The sequence below is a fragment of the Schistocerca serialis genome, chromosome 5 (assembly GCF_023864345.2).
Source record: "Schistocerca serialis cubense isolate TAMUIC-IGC-003099 chromosome 5, iqSchSeri2.2, whole genome shotgun sequence".
Lineage (NCBI taxonomy): Eukaryota > Metazoa > Arthropoda > Insecta > Orthoptera > Acrididae > Schistocerca > Schistocerca serialis.
Genome location: NC_064642.1, coordinates 28,524,955 through 28,550,334, shown reverse-complemented (window position 1 = coordinate 28,550,334; position 25,380 = coordinate 28,524,955). Strand labels below are relative to the sequence as shown.

Genomic DNA, 25,380 nt, shown 5'->3' with positions numbered 1-25,380 from the left:
CTGCTGGCGGCTTACCTGCAACTGCGCAACGCTACGCGCTGTTCACACCCAACTGCCCAACACTACAATAGCGACTATTCCAACAATGCCAACCAGCCACAGACTGCACACAGCACAGCCAGTGATTTTCATACAGAGCGCTACGTGGTGTTACCAATATAAAAACCTAAACAGCCTACTTACAACTGGATTGGTGCAACTCTCCATGCAGCTCTACATGCTAGTATCGCATACACGATGTATAAAAAGGCAATGCATTGACAGTGCCGTCATTTGTACTCAGATAATTCATGTAAGAAAAGATTTCCCGTCTGATTATGACCGCGCGACAAGAAGTAACAGAATTTGAACGCGGAATGGTAGTTGGAGCTAGACGCATTGGACACTCCTTTTCTGAAATCTTTAGTGAATTCAATATTTTGAGATCTACACTGCCAAGAGTGTGCCGAGAATACCAAATTTCAGGCATTACCTCTTACCGCGGACAACACAGTGGCCGGCGGCCTCCGCTTAACGATTGAGAGCAGCGGCATTTGCGTAGAGTTTTCAGTGCTAACAGACAAGCAACACTTCGTGAGATATCCGCAGAAATCAGTGTGGGACGTACGACGAACGCATCCGTCAGGACACTGCAGCGAAACCTGGCGTTAGTGGGCTATGGCAGCAGACGACCGAAGCGAGTGCCTTCGTCAACAGCACAGCATCGCCTACACCGCTTCTCCTGGGCTCGTGACCGCATCTGTGGGACCCTACTGGCCTGGAAAACAGTGGGCCGATCAGATGAGTCCCCATTTCAGTTGGTGACAGCTGATGGCTGGGTTCGAGTGTGGAGCAGACCTCACGAAGCCGTTGACCCAAGTTGTCAACAAGGCACTGTGCGAGCTGGTGGTGGGTCGGTAATGGTGTGGGTGTGTTTACGTGGATTGGACTGGGTCCTCTGGTCCAGCTGAACCGATAATTCACTGGAGATGGTTGTGTTCGGCTACCTGAAGATCACTGGCCGCCATTCGCGGACTTCATGTCCCCAAACAACGATGGAATTTTTATGAATGGCGGGCTGGAGTGGCCGCGCGGTTCTAGGCGCTACAGTCTGGAACCGCGTGACCGCTACGGTCGCAGGTTCGAATCCTGCCTCGGGCTTGGATGTGTGTGATGTCCTTGGGTTAGTTAGGTTTAAATACACTCCTGGAAATTGAAATAAGAACACCGTGAATTCATTGTCCCAGGAAGGGGAAACTTTATTGACACAGTCCTGGGGTCAGATACATCACATGATCACACTGACAGAACCACAGGCACATAGACACAGGCAACAGAGCATGCACAATGTCGGCACTAGTATAGTGTATATCCACCTTTCGCAGCAATGCAGGCTGCTATTCTCCCATGGAGACGATCGTAGAGATGCTCGATGTAGTCCTGTGGAACGGCTTGCCATGCCATTTGCACCTGGCGCCTCAGTTGGACCAGCGTTCGTGCTGGACGTGCAGACCGCATGAGACGACGCTTCATCCAGTCCCAAACATGCTCAATGGGGGACAGATCTGGAGATCTTGCTGGCCAGGGTAGTTGACTTACACCTTCTAGAGCATGTTGGGTGGCACGGGATACATGCGGACGTGCATTGTCCTGTTGGAACAGCAAGTTCCCTTGCCGGTCTAGGAATGGTAGAACGATGGGTTCGATGACGGTTTGGATGTACCGTGCACTATTCAGTGTCCCCTCGACGATCACCAGTGGTGTACGGCCAGTGTAGGAGATCGCTCCCCACACCATGATGCCGGGTGTTGGCCCTGTGTGCCTCGATCGTATGCAGTCCTGATTGTGGCGCTCACCGGCACGGCGCCAAACACGCATACGACCATCATTGGCACCAAGGCAGAAGCGACTCTCATCGCTGAAGACGACACGTCTCCATTCGTCCCTCCATTCACGCCTGTCGCGACACCACTGGAGGCGGGCTGCACGATGTTGGGGCGTGAGCGGAAGACGGCCTAACAGTGTGCGGGACCGTAGCCCAGCTTCATGGAGACGGTTGCGAATGGTCCTCGCCGATACCCCAGGAGAAACAGTGTCCCTAATTTGCTGGGAAGTGGCGGTGCGGTCCCCTACGGCACTGCGTAGGATCCTACGGTCTTGGCGTGCATCCGTGCGTCGCTGCGGTCCGGTCCCAGGTCGACGGGCACGTGCACCTTCCGCCGACCACTGGCGACAACATCGATGTACTGTGGAGACCTCACGCCCCACGTGTTGAGCAATTCGGCGGTACGTCCACCCGGCCTCCCGCATGCCCACTATACGCCCTCGCTCAAAGTCCGTCAACTGCACATACGGTTCACGTCCACGCTGTCGCGGCATGCTACCAGTGTTAAAGACTGCGATGGAGCTCCGTATGCCACGGCAAACTGGCTGACACTGACGGCGGCGGTGCACAAATGCTGCGCAGCTAGCGCCATTCGACGGCCAACACCGCGGTTCCTGGTGTGTCCGCTGTGCCGTGCGTGTGATCATTGCTTGTACAGCCCTCTCGCAGTGTCCGGAGCAAGTATGGTGGGTCTGACACACCGGTGTCAATGTGTTCTTTTTTCCATTTCCAGGAGTGTAGTTCTAAGTTCTAGGGGACCGATGACCTCAGAAGTTAAGTCCCATAGTGCTCAGAGCCATTTGAACCATTTTTTATGAATGACACTGCGCCATGTCACCGGGCCACAATTATCACAATTATTCGCGATTGGTCTGAAGAACATTCCGGACGGTTTGAGCAAACGATTTGGCCATCCAGATGGCCCGACGTGAAATGGGATATAACCGAGAGGTCAATTTGTGCACAAAATCCTGCTCCAGCAACGTTTTCGCTATTGTGGACGGCTGTAGAGACAGCTTGACTCAACATTTCCAAAGACTCGTGAAGTGCATGCCACTTCAAGCTGGTGCAGGGTATTAGGAGGTATCACATGGCTTTTGCCACCTCAGTGCAGATATGCCGAAAATCATTTCCAATTTTTGTACGTCATTTTTGTAAGAGAGAGACACTTTATAGCCGGAGGGAGAAGATGACAAGCTGCGTAGTCGAGTTTTAACAAGACCGTCTGTGCTCAGAATGCTGGACGTCTATATTAGGAAAAGGTTAAAATCCTCCAATCCTTGTTGCGGATTGTGTATCTAACGGCTTTCAGGGTCAACAAAGATTTTATTCTCAGAATTTGTACGATTACTGACTACATTTAAAAATTTTAATTGCTGACATAATCTTCTCAGAAAGAATTATAATCTTACAATAAAGTTTTAACGCTGTAAGATAACAATTAAAGTGAATAACTTTATATGTCTTGAGGCGGCTTAAGTCATCGCGTCCAAACTATCCAGACAATATTCGCCCAGTAATTTGCGATTAGAGCACTTAGCACCTTGCAACAAGCTTTACACATAATTTCAAACCTTCTCTAATATTTTCTCGCTGATATCACGCATAAAGTAATGAAGTGAACAAGAGTTTATCGCTCTCTACATTTTCGCATTTCATGCAATAAAACTTCAGCACGAAGCACAACGTTTTAGTTTATTACTTACTTAGCTCAATTAGAAAATCATTTTGCAGACAGCATCCACATATAGCACTAAATGCAGCTGCAAAATTAATGCATTGTACCACACGCAGTTCAGGAGATATGATATAATAAAGATTGAGATGCGCGAAACACTAACTTTTCCTTAAAAGGCACCGCAGAATACCAGGACTGCACTGTAAATATTGGTGCCACGTAAAAAAAATAAAATTGACACCTTAATATTTGGAGAACATTTCATTGTTAATTTGCAGTTAATGATCTTCGTTTTATAACTTACTTTTACTACGATCAAGCGTATAACAAACGACCTGGCACAATGCATTCTTTGCCAAAAAGATTTTACATAACCATATAAAGGGGTTCCAGATTGAGATTTTCACTCTGCAGCGGAGTGTGCGCTGATATGAAACTTCCTGGCAGATTAAAACTGTGTGCCCGACCGAGACTCGAACTCGGGACCTTTGCCTTTCGCGGGCAAGTGCTCTACCATCTGAGCTACCGAAGCACGACTCACGGCCGGTACTCACCGCTTTACTTCTGCCAGTATCTCCTCTCCTACCTTCCAAACTTTACAGAAGCTCTCCTGCGAACCTTGCAGAACTAGCACTCCTGAAAGAAAGGATATAGCGGAAACATGGCTTAGCCACAGCCTGGGGGATGTTTCCAGAATGAGATTTTCACTCTGCAGCGGAGTGTGCGCTGATATGAAACTTCCTGGCAGATTAAAACTGTGTGCCCGACCGAGACTCGAACTCGGGACCTTTGCCTTTCGCGGGCAAGTGCTCTACCGCAGGAGAGCTTCTGTAAAGTTTGGAAGGTAGGAGACGAGATACTGGCAGAAGTAAAGCTGTGAGTACCGGGCGTGGGTCGTGCTTCGGTAGCTCAGATGGTAGAGCACTTGCCCGCGAAAGGCAAAGGTCCCGAGTTCGAGTCTCGGTCGGGCACACAGTTTTAATCTGCTAGGAAGTTTCATATAAAGGGGTTGTTGTTTTTCTGATTTACCAATTTTTGTTTTGAGTTTTTTTCTTAATCTATGGATGAATAATCCGAAACTGATAAAACCGACATAATTATCGTTTTATGTACTCAAGATTTTACACGCTTAACGCGAAATACTTGACACGTCAACTCATTTGTGAAATAATCAGGCCTTTGAAGCTGTTTTTTGTATGGGATACGGATTATTTAAGGAATTTTGGCCGTGAGGGAGAGAGGATACTGGTTATTCACTAACGTACAATATATGCATTTGTTTCAGGTGATTCGCAGGAAGATGGAGCTTGTAGTGGCGTGAGAATTGTCGCGAACAAGACTCAGATTTCGCACGGAGGGAGACGGTACGGCAGAAGTGCGCAGCGTCAGGCTTCGAGGGTCGGGCTGAAACTGCACTGGAGTTGAGCGTGCGGTAAACACCCGTTAGGTAGCTGATAACTGTCATCGGATTGCGCTGTATAGGCGAGCGGAATTAAGTTTACTGTACGGGCTAGTTCACGTTTGGCAGTGAAAGAGGGTGATAATATTTCTGTACAGGATTCGGTAGCAGTGAAATTCGCGTCTTTACCGGCAAATGCAGGGGCTGCCAATAGAGGGCATTGTTGCAGAATAGAGGTTTCGCGTGTTAGGCGAGGGAGCGGGAAGAGCAGGCTGGCCATGTCGAGCAGCCAGAGCCCGGGCTACCGGCTGCCGGCGTCGTCGGCGGCGTCGGCGGCGTCCCCCGGCTCCTCGCAGCCGCAGCCGCAGCCGCGCAGCGGGGGCGTCGTCGAGGTGACGCGCGCCGACTCCAGCTCGTCGCCGCACCACCACCACCATCACCACCACCACCACCACCACCAGGCGGGCCACCAGCACGGCCAGCAGCACCACGGGCAGGCGGCGCACAAGCTGGCCGGCTACTTCCTGTCGCAGTCGGGCGGCCACGACGCCTGCGACGGCAGCGACGACGACCTGGCCGACCTGCCGTCGTGCGCGTTCGCGGCGCGCAGCGCGGCCGCCGCCGCCGCAGCCGCCGCCGCCGCCGCCGCCGCCGCCGTCTGCTCCTCCAGCAGCTCCGCCAACGGGCCGCACCAGCACCCCGGCATGCACTACCTCGGACTCGCAGGTCGGTGCACCGTCCGCGTACCCGTACCAACTTGTAGCCTCACCTCACAACATTATCCCACTAAAGTCCCTTCTACGAGGCACGTTCGAGATCCAAGTGTACTGCGACCATAACAGGCTGTGGTTTTTTTTCTTTTTTGAGTGTTGGCAACACTGAGTGGTAGTGGGGGATCCCCTGATCGTTCATACCGATCGGTGTAGTAGGCTAGTCTCGGTAGTGACGTCATTTTCGGTTCTTTATCGAAATATCCTATTCAGTAAGTTTCTGAGACTTGGTGCCGAACGGTCCTCCTACCGATTTTACGACAATTGTACCGAGAGGTTTTGGATTTCGGTCTGGCCCTGTAGATCGGTGAGCTGTGGTTTATGTACACCTATAATTTGTTTTTTGAAACATATTTGGCTATTTTAGCTTTGGATTTAGTGATCGTGTTACTAAAGAATCACCTGAGGACGCATCCAGTTGGAAAGTGAGTTCGTAATAGACTATTTTCCTTTGTTATAAATATGGGTAGGTTAGATTGTTACTGTGAATGACTACAAAAAAAAACGTTTTCGGCCAATATTCTCTCAAAATACGTGTTATTTTCATGCAAATAAGAGTTTAAATATCATTAAATATCAAGACATCGGCTCTGCTTACGTATAGTACATGAGTGTGAACTGACGTTACTAGTGCCTTTGTGTACTTTTTCCCACAAATAGGTTAGTTAGTAATTATCGAAACGTGTTTGCAACTTTCAAGTAACATTGGAAAGCAATTATGTGAAGCCTGATACTGGAAACCTTCCAAACTATCACGCATGTATGACTTACACAGCACCATTTGGCAAAAGAAGTCAGCGCTTCTATTGTTTGGGGTGGCCAAGTGGCGGGTTGTAGCGGTGCCGGCACGGTAGCTCAGCGTGTTCGGTCAGAGAGCCGTTTCGCCTCTATAATGAAAAACTGAGTGGAAGGATCAACCACCGAACTTGAACAGGATGTCTTGCGACGTCCGCAACGGCCAAACACAACGATCAATAACGAACAAAATGAAAAAAAAAAGTGGTTAGCGCGCGGGAATGCGAACGTCACGCGTTCGCGAATGGGTAGATGCAAAAAAATTTTCTTTCCTCCTCATATATGCAACACGTTCTGAGACATTGTTATTCATGTAAGTTAAGATTTTTCTGCAATATTCGTTATTACTTGCATGTAAGACCGCAGTTCGTCAGTAATGGCCGGCCGGTGTGGCCGAGCGGTTCTAGGCGCTTCAGTCTGGAACCGCGCGACCGCTACGGTGGCAGGTTCGAATCCTGCCTCGGGCGGGATTTGTCAAGCGTAAAATACATAAAGATGAAAAAGATTGTACTTGTAATTTTCAAAATTTAAGCGGTCTTTTATAAAAGATCAGTTATTAACAATTTATATTTTCAATGAAAACTGGATATTTCTGTGCGATACTAATTAGAAATAAGAAGACTCGCATTTTTCATAAAAATTACAATTAGGTATGTGTTAATTAGCATGTATTCCGAAAATTGTATGTTTAAAGCATGTAGATATACGAACTGAAATGGAAAAAAACTAAAAAAAAAGTTTTGTTGTTTCTAGTTTCTGTCACAGTTAAAGTCAAAATTTTTTATCTGTGGTGACTAGTCTACGACTGCATTGTCCGATCTCAAACCGTAACCTTCGTCGTAAACGTTAACACACATTTCCTCCAGTGCACACATATGCAATGGGCATAACTGGTATTTTTAGACGTGTATAAAATAGTAATGCTTGTATGAGATCAAATGACTTCACGAACACAGGAAAACGGCAGCTGGCTGGAAAGGTACTGTACTTTGCGTTGTAGCTGCTAACGACCTATGTCGAGCCCACTCCGACACGGGCCGCCAGTACCCTAAGTACGGTTCGAGGGAGCTGTCATTTGTTGTCTTTGTGAAGTCATTAGAATAAGCATTACTGTTTTATACATGTCTAAAAAAATGACAGTTATAGCTGCTACATGTGTGTGCACTGATGGAAATGTGTGCTAACATTTACTACGTAGGCTATGATGTGGGAGGTTCTAGGCGCTTCAGTCCGGAACCACGCTGCTGCTACGGTCGCAGGTTGGAATCCTGCCTCGGGCATGGATGTGTGTGATGTCCTTAGGTTAGTTAGGTTTAAGTAGTTCTAAGTTCTAGGGGACTGATGACCTCAGATGTTAAGTCCCACAGTGCTCAGAGCCATTTGAAGCATTTGAAACCTTTTCACATGACTCACCTGAGTACAAATGACAGCTCCGCCAATAGACTGCCCTTTTATACGCCGCGTAAGCAGTACTATCGCCACCTGTATATGTGCATATCACTGCCATGGCCTTTGTCGCTTCAGTGTATATTGTACTGTGTAAGGGTAGCATTGCGGAATAAAACGCACTTTCTGCCTTCGCTCCGAAGGAATTTTCGCAAACAACTGAATAAAGTGAGTGACAAAAGATCAAGCAGTGTGATGGAGGATGTATATATAAAAAAACCATACTGTACTTTGAGAAATGAAGTTGCTGACTGTGTAGGAGACGCCAAGTACCTCATCGCCACAACGTCAGAAGAAACTGTCATAGTGTCATAATAGTAACTGATGCGTCCCTAACATCAATATTGCCGTTCTCGGCCTCACATTTTCGTGCAATTCGCTGACACAATATTATTGTGCAATAAATACTGAGTGTATGAGGATCGCTTTACACGTACAGTCGCGACACACCTGCTGATTTTTGTAATACACAGCGAAAGCAGTGCGCCAAGTGGTTACCCGTAATAGTTGATAAATGTTACTAGTGGAATCTGCACCAAAAAATATCTCTTAGAGTGTCGTTACAACATATTACCGAAAAAGCTTTATGAGCTATGGCAACGTCGTTGGTATTATGTGCACGCACCGCTGCAGCGCATTATCATGGGCTATAAACATTTTGTAAATTACTTGCTTTGGTTCGCAGAAGACGATAGATTATGGAAATCATGAATTGAGTGATATGGTTTTAGTTTTCCGGTCAGGAACTTCAGAATTGTGCTGCTGCTTTTCGTAAGTATGCTGCTGGTTTACGAATACTAAGTACTCAGAGGTTACCGTGAGCCATCGACAATCACAGCAGTCTGTGTGAAGAACAGTACTGAACAGTTACTGAATCCCTTCCATGTGCAGTTTCTTCATGAGCTGAAACCATATCCTGCTTTTCAACACCGCGATTGGCTGCTGAACCAACACGTCACAGGTCGACATACGCTCTGTAAAGTACTGGCAATGGATGAGGCAACATTTGCCATAAATGGCATTTTCAGTCAACACAGTTACCTTGTTTGGGCTGCCGAAGTACCACACGCCACTCTGGAGGACCATTCCCAGATTCAGTTCTCCACCAGTGTTTTAGCAGGAATCGTTGGTGATTAGCTGCTTGGACCATTTGAACTGCCTGGACTACTACGACGTGTCGCTTGCTTGTAGTTTATTCGGACCGTTCTTCCTGGTCCACCGGAGGCAACGTGACAGAACATGTGGCTGCTGCACTGCACAATCTCAGCTTGCTGTGGCTCACTATTAGAGTGAACATTACCCTGGCAGGACGACTGGACGTAAAGGATCTGCTGTGTCGCCAGCACGGTCTCTAGGTCTCACGTCCTTTACCATGAGAGAGAACATGTATTCTCGCAGCGATCTAACACAAAAGATCTGTGGAGCGAAATAGTGGCTGCTGCAAATACGATTCAGGTAATGCCTCAGATTTTCCAACGCGTGCGATGGTCATTGTGCAGAAGGACAGAGCCATGTTCTGAATTCAGTTCTGGACGCTTTGAACAACGTTCTGTAGACGCTTTGAACATCCTGTAAATACGAAATGTAATCTCTCAGTACGAAAAATAAAATACCCTTACGCCTGTTTTCACCTATTTCTAAGTGTTCTCGGCAATATATTTTAGTGACACTTTTAATTTATGCGTTTGTGTGGATTCCACTAACAACGGATCATCCTGTATAGATTTCCTAAGGACCATGAGAGGTGTGAAACAGAATATTACAGGCATTTTTGGTAACAGTTTTCTTGTAATCTAAAGCCATTTACTGAAGAATAACGTTTTCTTTCAATAACAAGAAATAGATACGAAACAGCAGAAGATATGATGAACTGTTGAAAGGCGTCACTCGTCTACGCAATAAGGTGAAGTTTCCTTCACTGCACTACTAAACATACCAGTTTATAAATCCGTAAAAAACTAGGAAACTTGTATGGAATGCACCACTTACATTATTTAACATACCAGTTAAACCACAATAGCTCTAGCTGAAGAGAAAACTATCAAACAGGAGTGATAATAAAATGACAAAAACAATGAAACTCTTTCCCGAAGCGAAAGAAACCAATTCTGTAGTTCTTATACATCAGAGCCACAAACGTCAAATTTTTTCAACACAGCCATATTTTAAAAATACAAGTAATTATATTAAACAAATATTCGTCAGTTGGAAAGACGGGCAAAGCGCAAGAATGAGTAAATCTTTAGAATTCGAGCAATATTGCTGTTTGTCGAGGAAAGTGCCAATCATTAGGACACTTAAAACTGAGATACATATGCTTCTAATGGATGAAATACTGTGTTTACATTTGCTCGCTTTGCTTTGAATGGGAACAGCTACAATTGCATGCAATTCTCAGAGTATTTTTTCACCAAGAAATTGCAGATAAAGTCATTTCATTCATGAGCTTTGGCTCTGTTCACATTTATTTTGTGATTATTGTACCAACGCTTGGGACTCAGAAACATAGTAGCTATTCCGCAAATTAGGTAGAAAAATAATTGAAAACAAATATTAAACTTATATGACGTCAGGCGACGAAAGACTTTCTTGCCGCTAGGGGCGCTAGCGTCGCGACTGCACATGCTTTGCTCTCGTCTATCACGAGTGGTCGTTTCCGTTTATACGGCAGCACCAAAATGACGCGTGTTGTCAGAGTTGGCTTCTGTGCAATTACCACTTGAACGGTGGAAGGGGTTTTATGGGCGACTATCCTTTTTTCGAAGACTCGAAATATAGCAATAAAACATAGGAACAAGAATGCTACAGTAGATTACTAATGATAAAAGCAAAGTTCATAGTGAATATTCATGATAAAGATCGTATGATAAATTCTCCACACCCCTGGGAAATAAAAGAAAGAAAAGGTATCGTCAAAACATTTCAAAACATCTAAATTTAATCGAAAAAATATCTATTTACAAACACATCAGACAATATTTAGAAGGCAGAAAACTGTGTTCTTCTTTATCCTTTGTATTTTTTTTTCTTTCTTTGGGTCAAATAATATCGAAAATTATTTTTCTCATTAAACAGAAATGACCTTTTCGCAATTGTAACGATTTTCATTAAAAACGTTCTTGTTTATGCACAATGTAGGCTTTTTCCTTGCCAGGTACTGTGAAACGTAAATACCTTTCTGCTTTCAGATATTTCGTCTCTATTGTGAAGAAACACGAGCAATAAAAATACCAAGCCGTGAGCAACCATCGCAATGTGTCACGAAAACATAGCCAACAACAAGAAGGCACAAAATCCATTACTTCGACAGGTGGTGGAGTCGGCAAGAATAGGTTAGCTTCCTATATTAGCAAACGAAGCCACAGTCTACCATTTCTGAGCATGCGCAGTCAGCAGCATACTCAAGATGTCAGAACTCCACACACGTCACAGTCTATTGATCACTGACGCGACCGATCCATTCGCGATGTGGTTGGCGGGTGATCGGCTGATTTACGCGCAAGCGCATGACGCTCACTAGCAACGAGTAGACGATTTTGGTCATAAAGAGTAAAACTGGCTTGACACTGAGACAGGTGATGTTTGTCACAGAGACCGCTCGCGTGACATACAGTCTGCTTTCTCATACTCAACATTTTCAGACATTAGATGAGGGAGAGTAGTTGGATTCCGTCTTCCTAGATTTTCGAAAGACGTTCCACACTGTACAACATGGTCGACTACGAACTAACATACAACTACACAGAATAACTTCGCAAATATGCGATTGGATTCATGAATGTTTGTCTAACAGAATCCAGCACCTTATGCTGAAAGGCGAATGTTGAACAAAAACGAAAGTGATATCGGGCGCGCCCCAACGAAGCTAATGGGACCTCTAATGTTTTCAATACACAAACGATTAATCAGACAAGATTAGTAGCAGTACAACATTGTTCGCTGGCTTTGATGATGTTTACAGGAAGGTGACGTCGCTGGGCGACCGTAAGAAATCTCAGGAAAACATAAAAAAATTTTTCACTTGGTGTAAAGAATGGCAGGCGCTTTGAATGTGAATAAATGTAAGATAACATTAGAAAAAAGAGTAATAACCTCATTAGACAGAAATAGCAACATGTATGGAATCAATTCAATGGCAAGGTACTAAGATAGTAACGGAAGTGTAACAGAAGTGCTCGGCAAATTTAAGAGGGGATCCTTCAAAGAAATACGACGTAGCTATCACGAAACCCTGTTCGGTTTATTTAGAGTATCTGTATTTGAAGAAGACTTTGCAGCCATTACGGACTATACAGCCGCCGTCGTATACTGTATCTCACGTAGTGATGATGAAAATAAGATATGAAGTGTGAGGACACATACAGAGACTATAGCTCTGCATACTCCTAGTGGCTGCCATTGTTCTCCACTAAACAGATTTTCTTCCACAATGCTGTATTCAATTCCTAATCTGTCCGAGTTGAGCGTAAATAGCACATAGAACACGTATGCTTTCTCTCAGCCATAGTACACGATGTGCCACAGTTCTAACGTAACAGAAAAATAAAGATTAGTGACAGCAAAATGGTTCAAATGGCTCTGAGCGCTATGAGACGTAAAATCTGAGGTCGTCAGTCCCCTAGACTTAGAACTATTTAAACCTGACTAACCTGTGAACATCACACACATCCATACCCGAGGCAGGATTCGAACCTGCGACCGCAGCAGCAGTGCGGTTCCGGACTGAAGCGCCTAGAACCGCTCAGCCACAGTAGCCGGCCCTTAGTGACAGCAGTCGGTTGCCGGAAGTAATTCTGTACGACTTTCAATATCTGTCACTTCAAAACCTCTTGATAAATAGTAGCAATTTTCGTCTCTGTTTTAGATATCGGCATGAAATAATTAACGATACTGCATGCTACTCAGTTTCAGTGGTTGTCGAATGCTGTTGCCCAGCTGTCAACCAGATACCTCGCTCTCGACATGTCACGTAACCTTCCTCAGTAGATGAGTTATTTTTTATCTTTAACTACAAATCAGTTTTTCTCGAAAGTGATAACCTTTTTACTCTTTTACTAGCTTTAATTCTGCTTTAGCATCTATCAACTTCATTCCGTAAATACATATTTACGTATAAAGTTCCCAAAAGCTGCTGCTGAGTTTCGTCAAAGAGGAGAGAGATGTCAGAGAATACATAGCTTGGGATGACGTAGCATCGCTGATGTTGCAATAAAAGCTGCGACCGCCGCTGCATCGAGACAAAATGGACGATCTTGGTAACGTCGTACCTCCCATGTTTAAAAACGAATTAAAACTCGGCGTTATGGATTTCACGCTTTAAGTTCACTGTTCGACAGTTTGCGATGTGCTGAAAGTCTCAACAGCCACGGGACGGACGCTAGAATAGACGGTTAATAAAGTTAACAGTACACTCCCGTTCCAAGTTTATTTCATCAGAGCGTCCAAATTTATTTTATTCCACACAAACAACGGACAAAATGTGCGAATGGGCCGTACAGTCGGTCCGCTTCTGTCTATTTAAACTTCGGTCCATTGCTTTAAATTTTAATCTCTTCTTAACTCGTCCGTGAAGAAAAATCATAGTTCGATACACTGCAGCATCAAGTTACCACAGTTCACAGTTCTTATAAGAAATTCTCACTTATTAAACTTCCGTATTCCACGCTATTCACATTCATGACCGTAATCTTTTAACAACCTTCGTGTTTAACAAAGCAACAAGCTCCATTTACGTAATACTACGGCGTACAAAACTACTATTTGACAGCCTTCACGTCGTATTCACATAGCGAAGTACAACCAAAAGGGTCTCTGGCTAACCACTTCCGAAATTCCTCACAGACCAAGCCCTAATTCGTCACCAAAATGCTTCACAATAAAAAACTCTACACATTGCGTCTGCAACACCTGAGCGTCTTCTTGCCAACACGGCTATTCACATTCTCTTGTTTCGGTAACAGGAACTCCTTTGTCTTGGCGAAATTTTACATAGATAAAATATATCTCTAACTGGATCTCACTACGTAGAAATGGCAAGCAAATCTTTAATCTTTTAAAGCGAATATAGCAAAGTACTTCATTGCTACGCCTCTTCGAAAACATATTACCAGACCAGGGCTGATGCCATTCTGCGGTACAACACAGGTTCGGCGACGACTCGGGGGCGAGTCCTGCACGCTGCACGTACACGCGTGCCTCAAGCCGCGACACACGGCACCAGGGACATTATTCACTGAAGTGCCTAAGAAACTGGCATAGGCCTGCATATTCAAATACAGAGGTATGTAAACAGGCAGAATACGGCGCTGCGGTCGGCAACGCCCATATAAGACAAAAAGTGTCTGGCGCAGTTGGTAGGTCGGTTACTGCTACTACAATGGCAGGTTATGAAGAGTTAAGGGGCTCCGGAACGCCCTATACTTGCAATGTTAAAATAACGCTTATAAATTACATCTTTCCTCACAAAGTATTTGAGGTAGGAAGTTGAACTTTTTACAGATTATTTATTGGAATATGGGCTACAACTTAACACAGGGATTTTACAAAATTTTAGTTCACTTATTAAAGATGATTTTTTTTCAATTGTAATGAAAATTCACAACATTTTTTTGCAATTTTTTATTTATATATTCAAAAATATACAGTTTTTTGGGAAAAGGCTGTGTTAAATTATGCAGAAGGTACTGTGTAACATTTACTGAAAGTTTGAAACAAATATGTTTGGAAGATCCTTAGAAAACATGTAATTAGTATGAGAAAATAAAAGTTTTGGGAATCGAGCGACAAAGATTGGATTAACTTTTTAGTGCATTCCAGGTCCATAGGATGGATTATCTTCATCCTCTGCAAACTCCACCTCCAGCTTCCTCTTGTTCCTCCTCCTGTTTACTCTTGCTTGTATTTCTAGACTCTTTACAGCCCTGTCTGCAGCCCGAAGGCGTTCCTTGTCTAAAGCAAGCATCGCTCGTTGTTGTGTTCGTAGATTTTGCTACCATTTTCTTCAGTTGCAGTTACTGCAACACTGTTCCAAAAGGTGGTCATGTATGAACACTTATCACATTTCAGTTGTATGTCACTAGCAAGTCCTACGTGCTTTATTATGGAGAGTTCCAGACCAACTTCACTACAATGAATACATCTTACACAGTTTGAAACAATCGACAATCACACCAGCGATATATATTGAACCATCACAGGTTAGCCACAACACATACTTTATCTCAAATCACTAAAATGTACCTGATGAACACGGACGTTAATAATAACACCATTTGACAGCAGTTTAACAGCGCCACAGTGGGTCACGCCCATGTAGAACACATTTCAAAAAAAATTTAGAAATAGTTGTAGTCTTCGAAATTGAATAAATTATATATCTATTAAAAGGTAATAGTCTGCAGATTCAGAAAACGCAAAAAAGTAAAAAATTAACTTTTCATGATTTTGAGCCTTTCCGGAGCCCCTTAACTGAGTTTGAACGTGGTGTTATAGTAGGCGCACGAGCGATGGGAAACAGCATCTCCGAGGTAGCGTTGAAGTGGGGATTTTCCCATACGACCATTTTACGAGTATGCAGCGAATATCAGGAATCCCTGCATGTGAACAGCGGACTGTTCAAGCTGGTGGGCGCTCTGTAGTGGTGAGGGGAGTGTGGACTTGGAGTGATATGGGATCCCTGATACGTCTAGATACGACTCTGACAGGTGGCATGTACGTAAGCATCATGTCCGTTGTGCATGCGACTGACTTGGGCAATTCCAGCAGGACAATGCGACACCCCATACATCCAGAACTGCTACAGAGTGGTTCCAGGAACGCTCTTCTGAGTTTAAACGCTTCCGCTGGGCACCAAAGTCACCAGATATGAACATTATTGAGCATATCTGGGATGCCTTGCAACGTGTTGTTGAAAAGAGATCTCCACCCCGTCATACTCTTGCGGATTTATGGACAGCCCTGCAGGATTCATGGTGTCAGTTGCCTCCAGCACTGCTTCAGACGTTAGTAGAGTCCGTGCCACGTCGTTTTGCGGCATGTTAGATACAGAATAATATTTTCAGTTCATATTATAATTACAGCCCAAAGAATATTTACTCATGTAAAAAACAGAGCATAGTTACACAGTTCGTCGACATCAACAACATAAGCGAAATACTTGACTGGTATAAGAAAGAAAATCTATTATATTAGTAAGATGTACCCTCGGCCACAGTGGCTTACGAAGTACAGACGTAAATATAGATGTAGATGTAAAAGGACTTCGTTACTTATGCTGTGAACGAGCACAGCGCATTTTCTTCTTACCATCTCATTGAACGGTCTGACGGTGGACATGTCATGCAGCGACCACACTGCACCAGCGCCAGGACAGGTCGCAGCAGATTGAATGGACGTCAGTTGTTGCCAACACTATGGCCTGAACAATCAACATTGACCTATTTACGACATTAACATTGAGACGGCTGTGCGCGAGGTACTTCGTCTCACCACAGCCCTCGCGTAGGGCGAATAATCCCCGTCAGTCCAAAAAATTTCGAGGCTGAAGTAATAAAAAATTGAGAAAAATTAAGATGGTGCGTTTAATGCTTCATGTGTTCTACTTAATCGGACATAACGTGGGTACAGCGCACAGAACGTTCATACGAGCAGGTGAAACCGTCAGAAAAGTCCTTCTGTAGGATGGTGTTCAGCTCACGCCTCACACTGGCTTGAACGCCGGTTATGTCGTCAAGGTGTTGACCCTTCATGTGAATTTCTGCACTTTGTCGTTTTCTGGTAGATTCGTATTGATAACACCGAGTCTCGCCATCCTTGATGATTTTTGACAGAAGAGAATTATCCGCGTTCTACGTTGCAATTGAGTCACGCCAGGCGTCAGCACATCTTTGTTTTTGTTCTGGCGAGTGAAGAGAATCGTTCAACGTGACAGAAGTGCAACCCTTCCGCAAATTGATGCGGATTTCACTGCTGGCTCATCAACAAGTGTCAGCGTGCAAACCATTCAACCGTACATCATCGATAAGGGCTTTCGGAGCCAGAGGCCCATTCGTGTACCCTTGATGACTGCACATCACAAAGTTGTACGCCCCGCCTGGGCCCGTCAACGCCGGCATTGGATTTTTGATGACTGGAAACATGTTACTTGTACGGGCGAGTCTCGTTTCATATCGATTGGGGCCGGCCGCTGTTGCCGAGCGGTTCTAGGTGCTTCAATCTGGAACCGCGATGCTGCTACGTTCGCAGGTTCGAATACTGCCTCGGGCATGGATGTGTGTGATGTCCTTAGGTTAGTTAGGTTTAAGTAGTTCTAAGTTCTAGGGGACTGATGACCTCAGATGTTAAGTCCCATTGTGTTTAGAGGCATTTGAACCATTTCATGTCGAGCGGATGGACGTATGGAGACACCTCATGAATCCATGGACCCTGCATGCCAGCAGGGGATTTTTCACGTAGGTGGAGGCTCTGTAATGGTGCAGGGCGTGTGGAGTTTGGATACGACTCTGGCGGATGACATGTAGGTAAGCATCCTGTCTGCATCCATTCATGTCCATTGTGCGTTTCGACAGACTTGGGCAGTTCCAGCGGGAGAATGCGACAGCCCACACGTTCAAAATTGCTAGAGAGTTGCTCCAGGAATACTCGTCTGAGTTTAAAAACTTTCACTGTCCGCCAAACTCCCCTGACATGAACATTATTGAGCATATCTGGGATGCCTTGCAACGTGCTGTTCAGAAGAGATCTCCACCCCCTCGTACTCTTACGGATTTATGGACAGCCCGGCAGGATTCATGGAGTCAGTTCCCTCCAGCACTACTTTAGACATTAGTAGAGTCCTTCTGCGTGCTCCCGGGGGAGGGGGGTGGAGGGGGCTACACGCTGTTAGGCAGATGTACCAGATTCCTTGGCTCTTCAGTGTGATATTTAAAGATTTATAGAGTAAGACATGTTTATCATATTTACAATAAAGAATGGGAAAAATTGTGAGTAGCACATCCGTATTATAGTGACACACATTTACGATATTTTTAATAACGTTCGTGTCATTACGTCTGTTAACGTTTTCTACAGCACTTTAGTGACTATGGCTGACAAAGGAGTGACGTCATCCGGGCGCCGGCTGCCCCCACTGCCTGGTATCGCCTTACAGCGGCAGGTAGCAGGTGGCAGGTGCCGCCCACGCCACGCTTCCCCTCGCTCTGCTGCTACCCGCAGCACGCGCGGCAGATGCGGCCCGCCAGCGACACAGACTGCCAGTCGCAGCTGCAAACTGCAGGCGCACTGTTCCGAGTAACTCGACACCCACGAGGGGGGATCCCGTTATTACTGATGTAATGTGTTTGGAAGCCTTGCTACGCTCACCGTACAAAATACAAGCTATTCCCCCCCCCCCCCCCCCCAAATAGCATACTTGTCGCTTTCTAGTGCTGTAGATAAGGTAGAAACGGTACTAGGCGGTAACGTGACCCCCCCTCCCCCCAAACGCCGACGTACGTTACGGCAGTGAAGTGTCGTGTGAGCGCCAGTCAGTTGTAAGGAAACAGCGCAGTAAGATCGCCAGACGTGGAGACGTGATACACTACTGTCCATTAAAATTGCCACACAACGAAGATGACGTGCTACAGACGCGAAATTTAACCGACGGGAAGAAGATGCTGTGATATGCAAATGATTAGCTTTCCAGGGCATTCACACAAGGTTGGCGCCGGTGGCGACACCTACAACGTGCTGACATGAGGAAATTTTACAACCGACTTCTCATACACAAACACCAGTTGACCGGCGTTGCCTGGTGAAACGTTGTTGTGATGCCGTGTGTAAGGAGGAGAAATGCGTACCATCACGTTTCCGACTTTGATAAAGGTCGGGTTGTAGCCTATCGCGATTGCGGTTAATCGTATCGCGACATTGCTGCTCGCGTTGGTCGAGATCCGACGACTGTTAGCAGAATATGGAATCGGTGGATTCAGGGGGGTAATACGGAAAGTCGTGATGGATCCCAACGGCCTCGTATCACTAGTAGTCGAGATGACAGGCGTCATATCCGCATGGCTGTAACGGATCGTGCAGCCACGTCTCGATCCCTGAGTCAAGAGATCTGGACGTTTGCAAGACAACAACCATCTGCACGAACAGATCGACGACGTTTGCAGTAGCATGGACTATCTGCTCGGTGACCGTGGCTGCTGTTACCCTTGACGCTGAATCACAGACAGGAGCGCCTGCAATGGTGTACTCAACGACGAACTTGGGTTCACGAATGGCAAAACGTCATTTTTTCGGATGAATCCAGGTTCTGTTTACAGCATCATGATGGTCGCATCCGTGTTTGGCGACATCTTGGTCAACGCACATTGGAACCGTGTATTCGTCATCGCCACACTGGCGTATCACCTGGCGTGATTGTATGGAGTGCCATTGGTTACACGTCTCGGTCACCTCTACTTCGCACTGACGACACTTTGAACAGTGGACGTTACATTTCACATGTGTTACGACCCGTGGCTCTACCCTTCATTCCATTCCTTTGAGCCGGCTGGAGTGGCCGAGCAGTTCTAGGCCCTACAGTCTTGGAACCGCACGACCGCTACGGTCGCAGGTTCGAATCCTGCCTCGGGCATGGATGTGTGTGATGTCCTTAGGTTAGTTAGGTTTAGGTAGTTCTAAGTTCTAGGGGACTGATGACCACAGATGTTAAGTCCCATAGTGCTCAGAGCCATTTGAACCATTTTTTTTGAACTGCAAATTAGAAAATGAATAATTTATTAAGAACTTTTTAATCAGGTTTTGGTTTCAAACGGTATTCATACACAGGCACTAGGTTTTATTTCTGGTAATACGAGTACAGGAATATAGCAGTAGTATTTTAACTACTAGAACTGTAGTCAACAAAAAGCGTTTCACATTTCTTTTGGAAATTTGTGGTAAGATCCTAAGGGACCAAACTACTGAGGTCATCGGTCCCTAAGCTTACACACTACTTACGCTAAGGACAACACACACACCCATGACCGAGGGAAGCCTCGAACCCCGACGGGAGGAGCTGCGCGAACCGTGACAAGACGCCCGAGACCGCGCTGTTACCCCGCGCGGCTCACATTTCTTTTATGATTTTCACAAAAGAATAACATAATTAAATTCAGGAAGAACTCTCTCAGTATCGACTTCCGTTTCTTAAACGACCTCATTCTTGGGATCATATATTGCAAAGTTTACCTTAAAATTCCCTGTGCTGAGGAAGAAATGTTAACATTTTTCTCTCTGTTTTGCAACTAATAAACATGGCTGTTCTTTCAGATGAACTACGACATGGCATACATCTGCCACGGCCTTTCCTCTTTTAAATACGTTGACATTTTTGCATTCTTCTGTTCCAGAGCAAGGATTTTTATATAGCTATTTGAGATAGATGAGCACGGAACGCTTTGATCATATTGCATTGGGAGATCTATACGTCTGCGTTGGCAACAGTGCTTCAGCAGCACCTTTAAAATCAAACAAGTCAGTTGTCTGCACTGGAATTACAGGGAAAGGATACATAGATATAGCTGATTCAACAGTCTTGTGTAAATCTTTAGCAACAAAGGTCTTGTTTACATTTCTTCTTTTCTCTATATTTGCCAAATATCTGTCGTAGGTCAGAAAACGGTGCCCACTCACCAGAAACTTGTGTGTTATCTTTTTAAAGCATTCCGGGCTAAATGGAGGTAGCCTTGACGCGTGGCATTTGGGTTCTACTGCTTGGTGCCACCAAAAATCAATGTCTGAAACACTTTCTCCATGATACGACACTTGGAACGAGTCTATTTGCATGGAAAGAGTACCGAGAGCACAACGGCACTGGAAACGAGTTTTGTGCAAAACTGGCGTTCAGAATGTTTTCCGTTTCCCCTCTTCGGTTGGTAACCTACATAAATTTGGTATGTTATGACCCCACAATAGAAGCCCCCAAGTACTAATAATTGATAGTAGGTACCATTCTGAACAGTTCGTGTTGATTGTTCTGCGTTTCAGATTGCTGCCACCCTCAGTGACACGAGAACTGTGCCAATGCCATTGGCTGACGAAGTGTTGTTGTGTTGTATGTGTGAGCGCATGATTAACTGATTAATACCAGTAATTGCACTTATATAGACGATCACAAAAGTTTGCTAACTGTCTTAAATGTAATTTTTCTTCTACTCATTGCGTTATGTTACAATAACCTCAATTTAATTTCATAGTCCTCGCTACAATTACAGTTAAGTATCGCTTTACATCACTGTCTATCTAATTCAAGAATCCATATCACTTCCGTGTCGAAATTTGTACCAAAGCAGAAGGTCGGTAAGAGTCGCGCACGGCCCTGAGTTCACATATCTGAAAGACAGTCAAACTTTCCGTCTGTCAAATCCTGCACTACTTACCCCTCTGCCCGAGAGATAAGCGGCAAAATTTACTTCGCTCCGAAAAATTTCACGAACGTAAAATAAAGTTAAGCACATGTAAATATTACTGTATCTGTAAGTACACTGAAGATCCAAGGAAACTGGTACGCCTGCCAAATATCGCGTAGGGCCCCCGTACGCAGGCAGAAGTGCGGCAACACGACATCGCATGGACTCGACTAATGTCTGGAGTAGTGCTGGAGGGAAATGACTCCATGAATCCTGCAGGTCTGTCCATAAATCCGTAAGATTACGAGGGGGTGGAGAGCTCTTCTGGACAGCACGTTGCAAGGGATCCCAGATACACTCAACAATGTTCAAGTCTGGGAGTTTGGTAACCAGGGAAGTATTTTAACTCAGAATCGTGTTCCTGTAGCCACTCTGTAGCAATTCTGGACATGTGGGGTGTCGTATTGTCCTGCTGGAATTACCCAAGTTCGTCGGAATGCATAATGGACATGAATGGATGCAGGTGATCAGGCAGGATGCTTACTAATGTGTCACCTGTCAGAGACGTATCTAGATGTATCATGGGTCCGATATCACTCCAACTTCACAGGCCTCACACCATTACAGAGCCTCCACCAGCTTGAACAGTCCCCTATTGACATGCAGGGTCCATGGATTCATGAAGTTGTCTCCATACCCGTATATGTCCTTCTGCTCGATACAGTTGAAACGAGACTCGTCCGACGTCGGTGTTGAAGGGCCTAGGTGAGACGTTAGGCTTTTCGTCATGCAATCATCAAGGATACACGAGTGGGCCTTCATCTCAGAAAGCCCATATGAATTACGTTCGTTGAATGGTTCGCACACTGACACTTGTTGATGGCCCAGCATTGAAATCTGCAGCAGTTTGCGGAAGGGCTGCACTTCTGTCACGTTGAACGATTCTCTTCAGTGGTCGTCTGTCCCATTCTTGCAGGATCTTTTTCCGGCCGCAGCGATGTTGAAGATTTGATGTTTTACTGGATTCCTGATACTCACGGTACACTCGTGAAATGGTCGTACGGGAAAATCCCCACTGCATCACTACCTCGGAGGTGCTGAGTCCCATCGCTCGTGCGTCGACTATAACACCACGTTCAAACTCACTCAAATCTTGATAACCTGCCATTATAGCAACAGTAGCCGATCTAACTGCTGCGCCGGACACTTGTTGTCTGATATAGTAGTTGCCGATAGCAGCACCGTATTCTGCCTGTTTACATATCTCTGTATTTGAATACGCATGCCTATACCAGTTTCTTTGGCGACTCTGTGTATATGCAAATATGATCTGAAGATATACGTCCAGGGTATGAAACTGGTCGTCAAAAAGGGAAAATCATAGTAAACAGCTAATGCGGATTTGGGCTTTCAGTCATATAGACTATTGTAACGTCTTAGATTTTAAATTGTTTGATTGTCCTTCAAATTACGTACAGTAAACAGCTAATGCGGATTTGGACTTTCAGTCATGTAGACTATCTTAATGTTTTGGATTTTAAATTGTTTGATTGTCCCTCGCATTACGTACATCGTGTGAAAGTTATGATGACTGGGTGTTGTGTGATGTCCTTAGGTTAGTTAGGTTTAAGTAGTTCTAAGTTCTAGGGGACTGATGACCATAGATGTTAAGTCCCATAGTGAACCATTTGTGAAAGTTACATTCGTCCCTAAGTTTCGCACACCACGTAACTTCCACGATTTCTGCCCTGTGCTGTAGCGGAAGTGTGCGTGGATGTACAGCTACAGCAGAGTGTGTGGTAGACCGCTCTGAGCAGAGTGTGTGGTGTCCCGCAGGAGCGGACGAGGGCACCGGCGACGACCCCGGCGGTCCTTCTTCGGCCTCCGCGGGCGGCGGCGGCGGCAGCGGCTTCTACCCGGCGGCGGGCGGGGGCGGCGGGGGTGGCGGCGGCAGCCCGTACCGCATCCAGCGGCACGCCGCCAACATCCGGGAGCGCAAGCGCATGTTGAGGTCAGGCGGCAAAAAGTGAGGAGCACTTCTCGCCCTCAGAATATCGCTTCTGTCGCTCTGCTGCTGCTGCTGCTGCTGCTGCTACCACTGCCTTCGCTTGTCAGCTCTCTGTGCGAAACGTAGCTGCTTTTGCACAATAAAAATTACATAATATTTCATACAACCAAATAGAGAGCATCCCTCTAGTTTCTCCACCTGTACTGGTGGTACGGTATGTCATCTATTTCATCTGCACCACTGGATAAGGACCGCCCGTAGACTTTACACGATTTTTGTTTTCAGCTACACTCATCCTAGTTGCTCCAGCAAGTTTTCTGACGTCCTCCACGCACCTCTCACTGAGTCATCTCAGTGTTTTCGTATTCTTTGGATTATTAACGTAACAAGAAAGTCCCTAATATGCCTTATATCAGCCATGAACAAAGATCATATAAAAATTGATTAGTAAAACAATTGATCTTTCAAATTGAAGTAGAATTTTATCCAAAAAAAGCTATTAAAAGTGGTGGAAACCTGGTACGTTTCTAATGAAATGATTATAACATCTCTAAAATTTAATCTTAGAAAAAACGTAAAATCTTCGCTGTTCCCAGAGTTCACTGAATATTACATTCACTCGGACTGAATTACTGATACTCGCCATAACAGGTATGCAAGGTAATTGATTACTTAAGTTTACTAGATGCACAGACACTGTTAGTATTAAGGGATCCAGGAGGTGATAATCCGTCGAAGCAACGAATCTTTTTATTGTGTTAAGCTGTAGCCTGATCCTTTCAGAACATGAATACTTATCTTTTCTGTTTTGTTTGGCGCGTATTGATCGGAAAGAGAAAACATTTACCAAACAGTGACAGGCTCCCTTCTGTCTGCTGTCAGTTCAGCTGTTTTATCCCGGCTGCAGCAGACTTCCTTTGTCTTTGGCCACTGTTCATCGAATTGGTCACCCTGGTGCTAAGCGAGTGTACGTAACAGTTTCTTCAGCGCTCTGTTTACGTGTTTGAGGTGTTTTGAAGTAGACGCATGATTTCAGGAAGTTATCTTATTGTGTTTTTCAGTGAAACTTGGTGCAGAAATTAATTACGTCATTAGAATTATGGCGATTGTGACAAATATTTATATATTTTTTAAATGCTGGTTTTTTTATGTCACGTACTTTTCTATGGATTTCTAGCGAAATAATAACGCTACAGTTAAATAAGTAATACGCTTTGAAGAAATTATGACATCTTACGCAAGTTTCAATTTTCACTTGGTTTGAACAGATAATTTTGATAAAAGAGTAGCAATGTTAGTACGTTTAAACATGTCCGGATCCCCTTAATTTATGCTACTATATAAAGACAAGTCTTTCTTTAACGTTGTTACCATAAATCTCGAAAAGCAATTTATATATTTACTCCATATTTTTACACTTGACTTTAATGAAAATTGGGACGGACATAGTTTGTAGATTTTTTAAATATCTGTGATGTATAAGTACGTATGTAACATATAAACTGGAACCATTGTTACCAGAAATCTCGAAACGTTCTTGACCGATACTTTAAATTTTTACACGATCCTCTAATGGACGTTCAGACAGACGTAGGCGGTATATTTTTCAATACACACAAGATATATAAATATACGTGTGGTATATAAACGGGGAATGTTGCAACCGAAGACGTCGAAAAGTTTTTGGTCGATTTACACGATACTCTAATGAACACGATACTCTAATGAACATGAGTAATACATTTTCCATATACGTCTTATACATAAGTACATATGTGACATATAAACGGGAAAAGTTGTTACCATAAACCTCGAAAATCTCTTGATCAACTTCCCTCAAATTTTTACACGATACTCTAATGAAAATTCGAACGGAAGAAGGCTACATACAATGAGGCGACTAAACTCGTGGGACACCGGCTAATACTGTGTCGGACCTCCTTTTGTCCGGCGTACTGCAGCAGCTGGACGTGGAATGGACTCAACAAGTCGCTGAAAGTGCCAAAGTCCCCCACAGAAATGATGATCCATGCTTCCTCTATGGCCG

The 25,380-nt window shown here is 44.9% G+C and overlaps 1 protein-coding gene across 1 annotated transcript in view; it reads left to right on the top strand.

Moving 5' to 3' along the window:
* Positions 1-5,219: 5,219 nt before the first annotated feature.
* Positions 5,220-25,380, top strand: part of LOC126481722 (pancreas transcription factor 1 subunit alpha) — a 63,370-nt gene continuing 43,209 nt past the window's right edge. Inside the window, exons 1-2 of the mRNA XM_050105674.1 lie at positions 5,220-5,667; positions 23,162-23,336. Of these exons, the coding sequence (XP_049961631.1) occupies positions 5,220-5,667; positions 23,162-23,336 (623 nt within the window). The remainder of the gene's footprint in view (positions 5,668-23,161; positions 23,337-25,380) is intronic.